Here is a 17,571-nt window from a genome sequence, read left to right on the forward strand (position 1 = left end):
TTCCACGAAACCATCACAATCCGAGTTATTCTTCAGCGCTCAGAAGATTTCCATCTAACTTGCATTCGACCCTGCTGCGACAGAGAGAGCATGACTGTCAACTACGAAACGAAATGATAACAGAGAGAATTTTCTCTCTGGCAAAGAGAGCGTGACGCTTGTCAGTTTTGTTTTGTTGAATTTCTCCCTGCATCCCAGTTAGAACGAAAGCTCTCTCGTAATAATTGTTCGTAATAAATTCTTTCTGACTCTTTTTAGCGGGTATCTTTTGACAGCGCAAAATGTATGGAATATTACGTAAATAATGACATCATAAAGCGTATTTACCCTGAAACGCCAATTATTATGTCATTAATGGCGTAATCTGAATAGGCTATTACAGAATGCAAAATACACATTTGTTAATTAACTGTACAATACTTTTTAACATCGAAATCCAACTGCAACTGATTCAGATCCATATGATATATGAATGACGAAGTTATTTCTCACTAGACCCATTGGCGTAACTACAGGGGGGCTATAGCCCCACCTAGAACTAAATTAGCCCCCCCTAGAATTTTTGCCACTTTGCATGAAAATTGTACACACGAAAAAACACGAAAAACAGTACGCTCCCTTGATTCTCCAGCGCCAGATATCATTAATTAAGGAAACACAAAAACAAACCCAATTTCTAAAATTTTGATTGGATAAAGAAAGTTCTAGTGGCATACTGGACTGGTCTTAATATTGACACAGCATAAAATGTTGGACAAAAAAATGTTTAAGGAACACAGGATGCTTAGCTTATTGGCATATTTCTAAAAAATCCTGATTTAAAATTGGTTTTCTCAGCAAGTATTTAATCTTTAAATATTTTAAAGTTTTTACAGAGTTTTGCGAGTATATTTAATTAAACCTAGCATGTTCATAGTTCTTAAAGATGCATGGCTTTTATGAAAGAAATATCAAAAGAATCCTTCCGAAAAAGTGAGAGCCAAATACTACGTACCATATGTCTGTATCGATCCAGATATTTTGAAAGCATTTTTTTCTTTAGCTTTGAATGGTAATTTGGGGGATTTTTCTGCTACTTCCAGAAAAGCAAAATCTAGAGTTTTTGAAAAGAGGTAACAAAAATTTAAATGAGAAAGAATTTGGAATTCTTTGGGATGCATAAAACTCCACAAACAATGTTGAATAAGTTGAATAAGCTTATTTTTTAGCTGAACAAGCCAAATTGTGACGAAATAAGCTATTTATCAGCTTCTAATGCTTGTTGGGTAAGCTCATATGTCTTTCTAATCACATAAAGTTTTTCTGGAATCTGACGACAGGAAATTCGTCACTCACACTCAACCTCCTGTGATATAATGGTTCTGAGACGATCCGACAATGCACCTCTCCAATCACAGGCAGAATTTTAAAAGAAAATTTCTTTTGTCTTCTCTTGCATCAACGTCAGATGATTTGCCATCCATGGAGAAAAAACTTCTGCAGCGTCGCCAAGCGATTATGATTCGCACTTTGATGTATGTTCGTCTCGGCTCTACCTACATGTATCTGAGAAAAACCGATTTGTTTTCAATAATTTTTCTTTCCAATTTCAAACAGAAATAAAATCTGAATTTTGAAAGAAAATATCACTTGACTGCTACTGACGCCAACTTTTCTGCAGCGTTGCTCTCCGACGAGCGTTTGTGATTCTGATACTGACGGAAACTTCCTTCAGTACCGCGGGAATGCAACCGACGCCATTGTTTGCTATCAATCCATTCTTTTCATAAAATGCTGGTCCTGAAAATAGTCGATTTTCAATCCACAATGCGTCTTTTGAATCACTCACAGCAATCAAACGTTAATCCGAATCTTGCGTTAAAAATTCACTGCTGTTGCTGTCCGACGGCCGCTCGATGATTTTCCGCCAAGACGCTAAAATAAAAGTTCAGCACCGCCACTGATATCCCGAGAACGCAATCGACGCCTAAAAATAACAGATTTTCTTTCCACAAAGCGCTTTTCTAATCACTGATAGAAGCGATAGTCTGAGCATTGCGTGGATATTTCTCTTGAGTACTGCTATTTTCGGCGACGGCCAGCGCATTGCATTCTAATCCATTGTTTTTAATAGTTGGGAAAAATCTTAAAGAGTTCGTCGATCGATTGATACCAAAATCTCGAAAATCGGTACTTTTCGTGAAGGTCTCAAATTTGAATATCAATATGCAGAATTACTTCCCTATCTTCGCAAAGGACGTAATCCTTTGCGTCAAAAATTAGCCCCCCCTAGAATTTTCCGTTAGTTACGCCAATGACTAGACAACCATCTAAAAACAGTTAAAATAGCTTTTCGGATATGTTGTTCAAATATGTCCCACTTGCCCCATGTATGTTAAAATACAAGGGCAAATAAAAATGGCAGATTTTGGCTTTAATTAAAAATTTCAAATCGTTTTCGATGTCACACAATTATTAAATTGTTCAAAACATTCACTTTCCACATCAATGATAAACTTAGAAACGACTATTTAGTTTGAAATCCATTGAAATAAAATAAAAGTAATAGATTTTCTCGGTAGTTTAAAGTCATGATCAAGCAATATCATTAGTTTGGTGCCTTAAATGGTTTTGATTCCAAATATTTTTGTGTCGGGTGAATTCGTTGATAGTTCTGCTTCATCTTCCTAGAACATTGTAACCATCAAAAACGTTCATCGATTCGTCTGGAGTCATAGTACCCACTTACCCCGTATTTTCACTTGCCCCGGGGTACCTTATTGGATGGAGCCGTATGCAGAGCAAGACTCAATGCAGGGTGGTGCATAACTACATACATACATACATACCAACTTTTGAAAATTTTCTACAAAATTCCTTCGTACATTATTTTAACAATTCCACTGAAATTTTCCCAGTTAAGACATTCCATTCCCTCGGAAATTATCTAGTAGTTCTTTAGGAATTTTCTCAGATATTTCCTTCCAAAATGCTAGGACGAATTTTCAAATATCTCCGTAATTCCTAGAGAGATTTCCAAAAGAACTCCTAAAGGAATTACCAATATGCTTAATATTCTTAAAGAATTTCTTTGGACATTCCTCCAAGTATTCCAGGGATTTCTTCAGAAAATCTTCCAGACGGAGATAAATTCCGAAATTCCTCAAGACTAAGAATTTTCTTCAGATATTCCTTCAGAACTTTCTCCAGGACTTCCTTCGGACTTTATTTCATGAAAACCAAGAAATTTATTTGAGTATTGTTTATCAAATTAAATCGAAACCGTTATTTTTAGAACAATTCTAGCTATTTAAGTACAAGGAGAGTGAAGAAAATGTTTAATTTGGTGGGTAACGTACCCCATCGTGCTCCAGCTTCAGAAGCCAAGTTACCATTATTGCATTCTGTAGCCAAGAAGATCTTGGATGATCTAACATTTAACACGCCAAAGGTATAATAGCTATTTAATTAATGCCTGATAGGTTGCCTTGGTTCGGCAGATGCAAACGCTCTGCATACTGTGATTTTTGTGTTGGCCAATCATCGGCGTAAAGAACGAAATTCGGCGGCGTGGAGCCAACCGGCGTATGGCGCGCCGCCGACACCTTGATCGGCGTCGGCGTACGTCAATAAGTGTCGGCGGTGGCGGCGTGGCGCGGCAGCGCACAGGTCTAGAGTGTTACACTTTTACAGATACCCTATTTTTCGGTAGAACAATTTGAACACAAATTGGCCTTAACATGCACCTCATTGCACCTCTTCTGTCACCTTTTAGTACGCAGCACTCTTCTGCGCAGCATCCGACTTCAAGACGAGAATCATCAATGACATACTCACACATGCCAACGAGTTTTTCATCGCTTCTCATGGCCCTCAGTACATCGGCATAACTTTTGCCCTCGGCTTTGACAATAATTGCCTCGCCTCTGTCCCTTCGACTACGGCCATTGGAAGCGCCCTTTTGCATACGGGCGTTACCCTTCTTGGCAATCGCTCCTTTCTCTCTCAGCCGTTGTCTTTGCGGCTTCCTTTTCCGCTCGTTTCGCCTTTTTTAAGGTTCATGATCTCTCTCCACCCTCACCACTCCTTAGCACCCTTTTTTGGTGGGGACTCTTACCACCGCCGTTCCTTACAGTCGGTCGTTTCCCAATCTTCAATTCGGCCTCCTTCCTGACGTCCGGAGACTGGCTCACTGCCAACTCCTGCTCCTCAGTAAGTAGACGGTCCGCCTGCGTTGGCAGGGATTGGATTAATGGGAAGGGAGGCAGCCTAGCCATTGACTCACTCGCCGTGTCAGGTCAGTGTCACCCGGCATTAGTAAGAGTATAATGTCTCGACTGCCAGCCCTCACAGCAAAAACGAAAGCAAAGTCCATTAATGCACGCTGCCAGAACCATTAAATGCTCCCGGGGTGGGATGTCATATTGCCAGCTTCAGTATTAAGCCGAGCCTGACGATATGACCAAATTTACACCGTTACACACTACTACCGAGTATCTATATCCCAATGTAACGGGCAAAGCATCAGGGTGTGAATTAGATAATTGTAAAAACTTACCAAAATCAAGTATTCCAGAATGTAGTTAATCGAACTGGTACACTCCGACAAAGTCAGCGCACTGGTCAGACTCAGCGTGTTTAAACACTCCGAAAACTGTTTCGCGTCCAGTTCGGCAAATAAATACTGTTTCAGCTTCCCTACGATTCCATTTCCGAAGATGAATCGCTTTTTGACAAAATTTTGCAGGAATGAAATCGCAATCTTGTGCAGCTTGGGTTGCTTCTTTGTGATCAACAAAGCGAAGGCTAGATGAATCACCCCTGGTGTGACCACTTCCATTCCATCCTGGCTGTGTTCAGTCATAATGGCCAAAATGCGTTCCACATCCGGGACCGCACTAGTTTCGATCCTTCCCCGGCACCAGGCCGATTGTCGACAAAGATCTTTCTCGCTTTCGTTCTCGGCCACCAGTTTGACCAGGAACGACATCACCTGCGAGTGCACCACCTTCATGGTGTCCGGCATGCGATTGATCTTACTCATGGCAATGAGGGCACTGATAACGAACGGTGTCAGTAGGAACTCTGGAATGTTTGCGAATGGCCTAAACATTGCCACCACCTGGGACTCATCCAAACGGAACTCCGTGACGTTGGACAAGTGGTACAGAATAGTTTCTTCCGCTTCGCGTATCTCCTTGTCCGAGACAGGTTCTGAAAAATTTGAAATCAAGTTTATTTCTTATTCTTTTCTGTATATGTTTGTGTTAAGTATTTAGATTAATAAATTTTTCCACTTTTCCACATTTGTAAGGAAACTTTGTAAGCAAACAAAGAAATTGCTGATATTACTAGCAGGCTATTTCTTGTATATTATTTCAGCAAACTACTCAAATGGCCACGGTAAAGTTGAAGCAGAATAATACCCTTTGAGTATGTGCCATAAATTACTACAGCGGGGTCCGGAATTATCTGTTGTTATACCCTAGGTACCAACCAGAGAAATTAATGCAATAAAAAATCCTCGTTGATTCATACATTGCCAATCGAAATAGGTATAGCGTGAGGGTTCTTTACGGTCCACTTTTTGATACCTTATAGAAAATCAAATATTGAGGGTAGTTTTGAATAGCCATCTTGTGTTGCGTGAGTAAAATTGTTTTTATCCACGATACTATGTTGGTGAACTGTTGAAGATAATAAATTTGGAATTATTGTAATGTTTTATAATTTTTTATTGAAATGCGGAAAACTAGGGGGGTTACGATAATTCTTTTTTTCTCATAAAACAATGCTCTGTAATGTTCACAGACGTGTCAGGTTGTTATACTTTTACAGAAACCCTATTTTTCTGCAGAATAATTTGAACACAAATTGCGGGATTTGTTTAGCAAGCAATCCAACAATGTGCAACAATGCTAGTGTACTATGAGTTGTACTGGTTAAGTTAAATAGTAAAATAGTACAAGGTACGTATAAACTTACCAATGCTATCGAAATCCGTACTGTCACCTCCGTCGTTAGACAGCATTTTCTTGTAGTAGTGCTTGTAAAAATACTTTTGCATTGCGTAGATTGGTAGCACCAGCAAGCTATTGTACTTCAAGCACAAGTGGAACAGCTGAAATGCCAACGCCGGAATCTCTAATGGCTCGAATCCTCGTATGGCATCGCAAACCTTCCCTACTGCTTGTGTCGTTTCTTCCCTGCTCAGCTGCACTTCTCGGAACATACCCGTGAACGAGGTCAATATAGAATTCTGGATCTTCATCTTGAACAAATCGTCTAAGACTTTTTTCCGATATTCATTCCCGGTCATAATGAATCCATTCGCGCTGAACTTTCCCACCTGCTCGTTCAGTAGTTTCAATACCTCCGGGAACAGATCCTTCCATCCCATGCATTTGGGATCTCCGGCGCGGATTGACTCCACGCAATACTCCATAATTTCTACCAGCTGTTCCGAGCCGTACTTGGGCAAGTCCAGAACCAAACGAGACACGATGTCAAACACCAACTTCGTGTTCAGTTCGACACTGTTCAGCTTGTTAAGTACGGCCATAGTAACTTGGAACCGTTTCTCTTTGGACTTGCTCGAATGAGCCAATCCCAGTAGAATAAAGTGCCATAATGTGAATCCATCAGTGGAAACTATGTTCGATGCTACCAAATCGGTCAGCTAGAAATTATAAACAACATCCATAAGGCCATTAGATTTTATCGTGCTTCGGCTTCAAACTAAATTTGCATTTAATGCTCACCTCCTTGTTTGGAATTCGTTCCAAGATCTCCTTCAGTTCATCGTTCTTCTTCTGTTGCCCAAGTTTTATTATAGCAGCCGCTACGTTTGGAGCCATTTTATAAGTATGATTACTTTAACAATAAAATTAAACTTTTAAAAACTACATTACTGAAAACGCTCAAAACATGAAATAACATGACACCAAAATGCGCGCCCGTTCGCTCTGCCGGCGACTGTTGTTTTGGTTTTATGTTTTGTCGCTCGCTCGCAGCTTGCAACATTTGTACATGCAACATAAGGTGCGCGTGACAGAGGGTGCAGTTTCCCGCTCGGAAATTTGTTCTAGACATCTCCGCGATATCTCTGAGACAAAATGTTGAGTCTCCTAGATATTTTCTTCGATGTCTAGAACCTGTCAGACTCAATAGAGGTAATAAACTATAGAGGACGATCAAATCCGCCTCAAATGCAACAACCGTTTAAACCGGTGTCTACTTCAAATTTTAGACGAGTAAACCGTTTGAACCGAAAGGGATTTGACATATCGATTCTCTTAGATAACGCAGAGATATCTAAAAGACATGGGTACCACAGTTCTTCTAGATTTTTGCTAGATGTGGTAGAGACATGGGTACCTACTGATTCTTCTTCTTTTTGTTCTTGTTTGTTTTCGGTTTGTTTACTTTGGAAACTATTTAAGCATTTTGTTATAAATTTTATTATAAATATCTATTTTATTAGTTTTTTTGCATGACATCGATGAGGTGCAGCAGACAGAACCCCTCGACGGTAAATAGGCGATAGCGCCGTCGTTCAAACTGGCCACTCCAAGGTACGGCTACGGGAAATTGGCCCATAAGAAGGATCCTATTCGAATGGAAGAAAGGATTATTTTAATGGGCTTGAAGAGAATTTGCCAGGAAGGACATTATGCAACACTATCGGATCCTTTCTATATTAAATTTGATATTAGGTCTATCACGATCCTTTCCGTATAAAATGTGTCATCAGGATTATTTCAATTTTTCTCGGGAAATAAGGGTTCTATTCGATAATCTTTGAGAATTTCATTAGGAATTTTTTTTTTATTCGATTTGAATAATTTCTGATTTCCGCTCGGATTGAGGATTCCATTCATAATTCTTTGAGAATTAATTCCGAAACCCTTTGATGATTCAATTCTAAACCTTTCCGAAATTACTGAATGGAATTCAGAATGAACCTCAAAAGTGAAAGTATATATACCGAATCGAACTCCGAAAGAATAGCGAATGAAATCAAAAAACAAGTTCAAATTGAATTCAAAATTATCCCGAATGAAATATTCATATGATTCCTTTTGGAATTCTCAAAAAATATCGTATGGAATCCTGAAAGAATGCAGATTTAACAACGGAAGCACTGTTTGCGGAATCTCTCCTCCACACATTCCAAGCGAATTTTTCCAGTTATTTTGAGGAAATTCTTCCAGCTATTTCGATAAAATTTTATCTGGACTCAAAAAGAATTCCCCAGGATATGCATTAGAATTCCTTTAGTTATTTTGAGAATTCCACCAGAAGTTACGAGATAATTCCACCTAAAGTTCCGAGAGATTTACTCCAGTTATTCTGTTGCATGTCCTCCAGCTACTTTCGATAGAACTCCACCAGGATTTTTCTTGGAAGGCTTGTTGGATTTCTGACTAATTACCTGAAAGTACTCTCTTGGAATTCATGGAATCTTTTTAGAATTTGTGGAGCTCTTAGTGGAATAATCTCAGAACACCTGGTGGAATTCTCTCGGATCTCCTGATTAAAATTCTTCCGGAACTTTCGGTGAAAAAATCTAGGAACTCCTGGTGAAATTATTTCGAAACTTCTGGTGGAACTCTATCGGAACTCTTGATGGAATATCTCGACCTGCTGGGACAATTCTTTTCGGGCGGTTCGCGGCCAATGTTGAGCATGGCAGTACAGATCCCTCGGAACAAAACCTTGAAAGTACTGCCGTTTTGGGATGACGAAGGGCGAGACACTACATTATTCGAAAATTATAAATAGTTTTTATTAATGCGGATACAAAAAATATTAGTAGTTTACCTCAATTAGCGGAAATAAACAAGAATTACATTTTAAACCATGAGTAAAGTTAACTTTTCAGGAAGCTGAAAACCTGAAAACACGTTTCCTGCTTTTCCAACCGGTGCTTTTCGACAGTTGCTTCATTTACTTGTGTGCGCCGAACCGGTGCAGTTTACGCATACTTATAATACAATTTATACGGAATTGTACAGTGGTTCAGAACCAAGATAAGTGTATGAGCCTAAACGAAGGGGTTCGTATCTTAACGAGGTAGAATCCTCTTCGCTTTTAGAAATCCTTCCATGCGGGTTGTTGCGAGTTGCGCGGTTTCACACAATCAGGGATGGATTCAGTTAATATTATAATTATAAGGACACACCTGTGGTACTTAACCCCAGAGTCTATTATATATAGAGTTACGCAAAGAGTGAAGCCAAATCTACCTATTGAACTGTCAAACCGTCTACCTATCGAGCAAAGTAAACAAATGCTTGTTGGTAAGGCGGAAGTATTGTTATCGCCTAATGATTATTATGGCGAATTAAAACGCATGAATTGAAATGTATTAGATTTGTTCTAGAAACAGCTTCATAAAACTTCAATACACCCCCCAATAAAGTAGCAACAAGAAACTCACGTGTTTGCACTCTGTGGGTGACTTGGTTATCGAATTAAAAAGCTTTAGCAGTGAACACTCCCGTGAAGTCACTTTAAGGGTTGAACAAAAATCAAAGTTGCAAACAGAATAACAAGAAGATCATTCAGAATAAGTGTAAGAAGATCCTCTTTGCGCAACTCTATAAAGAAGATCCTCTTTGCGCAACTCTGCTTAAACCATGGTACAAGAGGACTAGAAAATTATTCTATAAGACTATCTTTGATAAAGGGGCCATCCAGAAACCACGTGGTCATATTTTTGAAGATTTTCAACCCCCCTCCCCCATGTGGCTTATCGTGGTCATTTGGCAGACCCCCCCCCCTATGACCACGTGGTTTTTTTTTCAAGTACAAAAATTGAAAAACAACCTTATGTAACTAAAACATATGGTTAATCCGATCAATTTTGAAGATGGACAATTTCAATTGATTCAAAATCAAACTAAACCCAGCATGGAATTTATAAATTCATGAATTCGAAAATTTTGATGATGTTATCATGTTGTAATGTGTATCAGGTAGTAGGATATCTAGAACTCGCACACCTTAAATGCATCAGGAGGATACGAAAAAATGTGGACTCGCGAATATCTTATGAAAATTTCGAGAAAAATTTATAATGGTTTAGAAATTTTCCAAAATGTCCCTATATTTTTATTTTTTTATTAGTGTTTTTTTTTAATAACTATAAAGTTCATCACTGAATATACCTATAGATTCCTTAGAGTATTTGGGACCTTCCATAGCTCTGGAGGTACTGGAAATTCTTAAGATATTAACCTCAGCGAAGCATCTGAACTGAAGTCCTACAACGAAAAGTTCATCAGAGGATCACAAAGTTAATATGTAATCTTAGAGATGCAAATAAAACCCCCTACTGTTGTTTCTTTTAAGTAGCATTCCTGTAGAAATTTCAGTATTGTTTTTAGAATCATCAATATTAGAAATAAATAATAACATTTTTTTTCTCAATTGTTCATTGCTAATATTGATTTATTCATGAAAATTTTGTATTTGTTGAACATTTTGATTTCTTTGTGGAAAATTCTTATTTCATAATTGCAATTTTATAGACAATATGTGATTTTATAGATTTTATATGTGATTTTATAGACAATCTAAAACGCTGGGCATATATAACCCATCATTCCTGAAAGGGTTGAGATTTGTTTTGGAATTCAATTTCAATCGTTATTATAACACTATATTTTAACCTAGATTGTTTTAGGAATTGGAGTGTTTTTTTTCTGGACCACTGCCACTTTTTTTCATATCGCAGGAACCTCCTTAGTTCTAAGACCCTTTTATGAATTTAAAAAGCATTTTATTCAGAATTTCATGTTGATTTTTTAAATGCAAACTATGTCATAACCTTTTTCATGCGCAGAATTTTGTGCATTTAGAACATTTAGGTGCATTATTAATTTTTTCGATCAATTATCCTAATTATTCAATATCATAAAAGCTAGGCTCCTTAAGCCTAAATTGTTGCCTACATTGCTTGGATTAATTTTAAATTCCAAGATCTTCTTTATTTTCAAGAATAATTATTCTGGAGTTGTAAAGGAAACCCTTCGGAATATTGACAAGAAATTCTTCGGAGTCTCCACGGAAAAATCTTTAGAATTAAAACGGCATTTTTTTCCGAAATTCTGTGGAAGAGTTCCGAAAAATGTTCGGTAGAAATTTTGAAGAACTAGAAGAATCCGTAGAAGGATCCGAAATGCATATTTACGATGAAAATTCCAATAAACATTAAATTTCGAAGAATTTCCAGTATAAATTAGAAAAAAAAATCCAGCTTACTTTTTTACAGAATCTCTGAAGATTTTTTTAAAAATCCTGGGCAACTTTAATGAATCTTCAAAGGAAATTCTTCTAAATTTCCAACAGATTTTTTTTCGTTTTCCATAAGAAATTCTTAGAAATGTTCAGCAGTTTTTTTTTAATTTCCAAAAGAAATTACTCGGAATATGCCAAAATATTTCCGATGGAAATTCCTAAGATTTTCCAGTAGAAAATCGAAAAAAGTTCATCTGGAACACCAATAATGAATTTCCCGAGGAAATTCCGATGTTTTTACAAGTGGAAATAACGAAAAAAATATACTTTTGTAGTACTTGTAAAGGTTGTACTTTTGAAGCATTTCTAGTGGGAATTCCTTAAAAAATTGAATCAAAATTTTAAAGATTTTCTGATGTGGAAATTCCTTAAACTCTCTAAATAATTTCCTGTGCATCTTTGCATGGTAAAGATTTAAAGCAATGTTTAACTGAACCTACAAAGAAATCAGAATGACATCCCGAAGAAGAATGAATTCCCGATGAAATTTTGAAATGATTTCTGGTTCAAATTCACAAAACCTGAACCTTGAGAATTCTAAAGATTTATTCTTTGAAAATCCAAAGAATTTTTTGAAGATAATCCATAGACTCTTTCGTGGAAATTCTAAATAATGCCTCGAATAAAAAAATACTTGGATAATTTAAAAAAAATGTGATAGAATTCACAAAGAGCGTAAAAAAGTATTCCGAAAAAATTTCATTTCAAAATTCCAAAATTGAACTGGAAGTTGGTATGCTTTTCAACTTAGTATATTCTATTAGCATTTCCTCAGTTATAAATTGAAAGCTTTTATATGCCAGCCATTGCACGATTATATAGGGTAAAATGCCCAATAGTAGACCCCCTAGTAGCGGAGTTTTGCTATTCCTGTCATAATGAATAGATATTTTCAACATATTAAACCTGCTTGATATCTAATAACAAGTTCTGCATATCCTCTTCATGATACATACATAAAACACTTAAATATACGACGTTATTCGTTGAAATTATCATTTTAAAGTCTTACTGAATTCGCCCTATAGTAGACCCCTGAAGTCCATAATAGGAAATTGCTTCCCTATAGTCGACACTTCATTTGATTTTCATGTTTCGTTTCGGGACGTTCTTCTTCCCTATTATGGACCCCCAAAATATTCCTATAATGGACACTCTCGTGTTTATTTTTTATAGAATTGTAAAAAAAAACATCCAATTTTACTGTCCATACGATTTCCAATGCATGTAATCAAATCATAGGACTGTAAGGGAGGTTCCCCCGATGGAATTTCATAGCAAAATGTTTACATTGTGCTGTAATAATGCAAAAATAACTGGAGGGTCCACTATTGGTTGGGGGTCCACTATTGGGCACTTTACCCTATCTTGTGTAACAAGTACGATGGATACACTATACCAAGGTGTCGAGAATGTTTCCCACCCGAAAACATCCTAGACAGGAACGAGAATCTAACTCGTCACTCGCCAATCCGGAGGCAATCCTACGCCTTTGCTCGCAAGGCTAACTGGAGACTGAACATTTTGAAGTGCACTCCTTAAAATGTTCGAAAAACTTCTTTTGGAAATGAAAAAGAATTTCTGGTGAAGATTCGGAAGAACTTGTCGAAGAAATTCATTAGAATGTTTTTCCACCGAAAATTATATGTATTTTTCACGGGACTGTTTTGAATTTTCAGACAGCATTCACATGGATTTTTTTTTGAGTTTTAGGGAAAATTTTCGGGATTTACACTGGAGATGTTTTGTTTATTTTTTTTTTTTCATTATCAATTTGTAGCAAAATTTCCAAGCAAATTTTTTCAGAGAGAATTGTTCAAAAAAAAATTCTGAATGCCAGCACTTTATCAGGATTATATGGAGTAATGTCAAAGTTTTTACAGGAAATTTCTTTACTTGATTTTTCCTGAATATCCACAAGAAATTCTTTTGAATTTTTCTTCTTAAGATTTTTTCTTGGATTATTGTAAAAACATGAACATTTTTCAAAATTGTACCTGCAGTCCGCTAATGCAAAAGTGTCGGCGGCGTGATGCCAAAAACCATCTGCGGCGGAATTTTTTTAAATATTTTCCAAATTTTTTGTGTGGAAATTGAGACTGAATCGCAACCTGTTTTTTATTTTATTTTTGTATGGATATAGGATCTTAGGCTAAGATGGTCAAATAACGCAGATATGCATCGACGTTGCGACCGACGCTGCGTTATCGATTTTTCTCGATGCACACCATACGTCTTTTTACGGCTGAGTTGAAAAGACGCTACGTGGGCATCGGCCCTTAGATGCGCTTTGCGTTTAATGATTAAATCAATCAATTTTAATGATTTGTATTTTTTACACCGATATTGTTATTCACCAAAAGTTTTTCGTGTAAAAAAAAACCACGTGGTTCGAGAGCAACACCCCCTTCCCCCCATGTGGCTTATCGTGGTCATTTTCCAAACCCCCCCCCCCATATATGACCACGTGGTTTCTGGACGGCCCCAAAGACAATAATCGGTACGGTACTCATTTCAAAATTCTTGTACCATGATACTTGATGCTTTATTTTTAAAATTCTACTCTCCACGTGGTTGAATGTGTTAGATTACAGTTCTATCACTTATGTCGAATTCGTTTTTAAACCTGGGTCAGTGCCAACCCGAACCCTCGCCCGAACCCTGAATAAAAAACGTTTTCAGTTCCATCTGTCATTGGATATGGTGGTGTGCGTGGCATCGTGTTTGTTTTGATTCGAAACATATGATCGACACCATACCGGACTTTACCAGTGCACTGGCAGTGTGTGGGCCACAACGAATCAGATCATGATAAAAATGATCAAGTACGCGCTCTGATTTTCGCGAATTATGAAATTTACTTTTGGATGGATATATCTACCCCAGCTTCTCTATTCCTTTTCGCTTCTTCAGGAATTCCTCCGCAAGTTCTTGTGGGAATTCCTCCAGATGTTTCTTCAGGTATTCCTTCGGAAATTTCTTCAGGAATCTATTCAGAAGTTCCTCTTCTTCCTGAAGTTACGTTCGGAGCTCCGGAATTCGTTAAGAAAGAAAAAAAATCCTTCGGAAGTTCCTTCAGAAAATCTTTGGAACATTCCATCAGGAATTCCTCCCAAAAATACTTCAAAACTTCTTCCGGAAGTTCCTTCAGTGAATCATTTGGAAATTCATTCATGAAATCCTACTCAAGGTATTCCTCCGGAAGTTCCTCCAGAAACTCCTACTGAAGTTCCTCCAGAAATTCCTCCGGAAGCTCCTCCAGAAATCCATCCGGAAGTTCCACCATAAATTCCTCCGGTAGTTCCTCCGGAAGTTCTCCCAGGAATCCTCCAGCTGTTCCTCCAAGAATTCCTTTCGGAAATTCATTCCGAAAGTTCCTCTAAAAGTTCCTCCGAAAGTTCCTCCAGGAATACCTCCAGAAGTCCCTCCAAAAATTCCTTCGGAAGTCCCTCCCGAAATTTCTCAGGATACCTCCGGATAAATTTCGGAGCAATTCCTGGAAGAGCTTCCGAAAGAACATCCGGGAAAATTATTGGAGGAACATCCGAAGGAATTCCTGATGGAATTTCGGGAAAAATTTCCGGAGGAATTTTTGAAAGAACTTCCGCAGGAAATTCCGGAAAAATTTCTGGAAGGACTTCCGGAGGTACTTCTGAAGGATGTTCCGGAGGAATTCCTGGAGGAACTTTTGAAGGAATTCCTGGAGGAACTTTTGAAGGAATTCCTGGAGGAACTTTTGGAAGAATTCCTGGAGGAACTTCTGAAGGAATTCCTGGAGGAATTCCAGGGGGAAAATTCTGAAGGAACTTCCGGATGGATTCTGGAGGAGCTTCCGGAGGAATTTCTGGAGAAACTTCCGTAGAAATTTCTGAAGGAACTTCCGGAATAATTCCTGAAGGAATAGCTGGTAGGATTCCTGGATTAACTTCCGGAGGAACTCCTGGAGGAACTTCGGGAGGAATTCCTGGGGGAACTTCCAGAGGAATTCCTGGAGGAACTTCCAGAGAAATTCTTGGAAGAAATTTCGTAGGAACTCTTGGAGGAATTTCCAGATGAACTTCTGGAAAAATATTATGAAGGAATGCCTGAAATATTGCTCTAATGCATTCTGGGAAGAATTCGCAATGGAATGCATACAAGACTTCAAGGAGGAATACCTGAACGAATTATAAGAATTGTTTGAAGAATTTCCATATGATTTTTTGAAGAACTACTTAAAGAATTAATTAATAGGGAATTTTACAACAAATTGCAATATAATATTTCCGTTTAAAACAAATTATCCTGGGATTACTGAAAAAATCCTAAGGGAATTTAAATATAATGCAAATGTTGACAAATATCATAGGGAATAAAAAATTTCCGTAAAACGGCTTTCGATGCGCATTCTTTATTAAATGCACAAACAGTTTCGTTTTTACTCTGGTTTGTATTTCCCTTCGGCTTGTTTATTCCACCCATATGGTTTTGACAGTTGAAGTGCAGTTGTATTGGTGAACCTGGTGCGAAACCGTGAAACAACACAGTGCGAACCCGACAGCTTTGGGGTTGGAACTAGTGCGAACCTAGTTCCAACCTGAGCGAATAAAAAAACACTTTGACAGCACTTAGGTTGGAACTGGTTCCAACCTAGGTTGGAACTTTTTAAAAACGAATTCGACATTAGTATGAAGATCCTTAAAACTGGTCATTTTCACCACTGAAAGTGGCCAAGCTTGAAAAGAAATGATCAGTGATTACTAGAGGCCTGAATAAGAGAAACGCGGATAGAAAATATGACTCTGCCAACACTGCATTCAATCTTCTTCACCAAAGAACAACACATGAAAAAGAAGATATGGTTTATGTAGATAAAATCTCACAATCCGCTATTTTATGTGTCCACATCACATAACAATAGAATCCAATAAACAATGGAATTTCATTCTATAATCTATTAATGACTTGCATATATTATTGCAAACTAATGTAAAATGCATTCAATTTTGTTTATTGAAAAATGGCATAAAATCGAATTTGGCCGTTTTCAGTATTTGAGCCAACATTTTGGCTGCTTGACAGGTCTCCTGCTCGATTGGCTGCTGTTTTTTGACGGTTCGATTGGCGGCACATACCTATCCGCGTTTCTCTTATTCAGGCCTCTAGTGATTACTATCCCTATAAGCATCGCTCGTTTTTATAACAGATTCTTCCATAATGATGAATTTATTCCCTGCGAGACAGATATGCGTAGAAATTCAGCAATGGGACAAACAGACTTGATGTTGTTTTCACTAATTTTCCGAACAAAGTTCGGTATTTTTTATGTTTTCGGAAAATATGCATGAGAATAGACCGCTGTGTGATAAAAACTTGAAATCTCCAAAAACCAACATGGGACAACTATGCGTAGAAAGGCAGAATAGTATTCGAATATTTGCAACCAAACTGAATCACTACTGATTTCACTCTGGCTTGAAAATGAATCATATCAAAAGTGCATTTCGCATAGATTTAGGCCCAAAAAAAAAAAACTATGGAAAACTATTTGTAAGGCTGTATGAATTGTAATAAATTTGTAAAACGAAGTTGAAAAATGCAGTGTCCCGCGAAACGCGGGACGTCTGGTCGCATTAGTCTTGATTTGATATGGATCGGATTCGGATTGGTTTTAGATTACTCTTATACCAATGCATATCGAATTAAAACCCAATCTATATTGAATCAAAAACCAATCCAAATAGAATCCTAAGCCTATCCATATGAAATTAAAATCCAATCCAAATTTGGATTGAAAATGGATAGAATTTTGATTAGATTGAGATTGTATTCGGATTGTGTTCAAATAGGATTTTGATTGGATTTGGATTATAAAATGGATTTGATTTAGTTTGTATTTGGGTTGTAATTTTGAACATGGACAGACAGAGCTTTAGCAAATATTTCAACCATTTTTTTCATGTGAGGCTTATAAATGGTTATTTGCTTTAGCTACTTTAAATTTTCAGACAAAATTTGGATTAGGCACACATTATTTTTTTTTACCGGGATGGGATCTCAGCAATTTGTTGAACTTTATCACAGCCGAGCTCCAGCAAACACGTTTGAATATCTGTCAAAGTTGCTGAAAATCAAGAATTAATAATTTACCGAAACCCAGCAGCAGTTTTAATTTTGTTTAATTTGCCGAGCTGCAGAAATAAAAACTGAGTTTGTATTATTGTCTATCCGGAATAAAGTTAGAACGCTTTCTATTGCGCAGATTCCGCCTTATTAGACTCCTGCGCGAAAAATATTTGCGTGAATATT

The 17,571-nt window shown here is 37.5% G+C and overlaps 2 protein-coding genes across 2 annotated transcripts in view; one reads left to right on the forward strand and one right to left on the reverse strand.

Annotated features, from left to right (window-relative positions):
• LOC134212779 (Fanconi anemia group I protein homolog) overlaps positions 1 to 6,960 on the reverse strand; it is a 29,779-nt gene extending 22,819 nt beyond the window's left edge. Inside the window, exons 1-3 of the mRNA XM_062690943.1 lie at positions 6,741 to 6,960; positions 5,965 to 6,658; positions 4,538 to 5,193 (exon numbers count right to left, since the gene is read on the reverse strand). Coding sequence (XP_062546927.1) covers positions 4,538 to 5,193; positions 5,965 to 6,658; positions 6,741 to 6,836 — 1,446 coding nt within the window. The 5' untranslated portion in view covers positions 6,837 to 6,960. The remainder of the gene's footprint in view (positions 1 to 4,537; positions 5,194 to 5,964; positions 6,659 to 6,740) is intronic.
• LOC134212785 (histidine-rich glycoprotein-like) overlaps positions 1 to 17,571 on the forward strand; it is a 299,313-nt gene that overhangs the window by 136,053 nt on the left and 145,689 nt on the right. The gene's annotated exons all lie outside the window — the stretch shown is intronic.

Source organism: Armigeres subalbatus, chromosome 2 (genome assembly GCF_024139115.2).
Source record: "Armigeres subalbatus isolate Guangzhou_Male chromosome 2, GZ_Asu_2, whole genome shotgun sequence".
NCBI lineage: Eukaryota > Metazoa > Arthropoda > Insecta > Diptera > Culicidae > Armigeres > Armigeres subalbatus.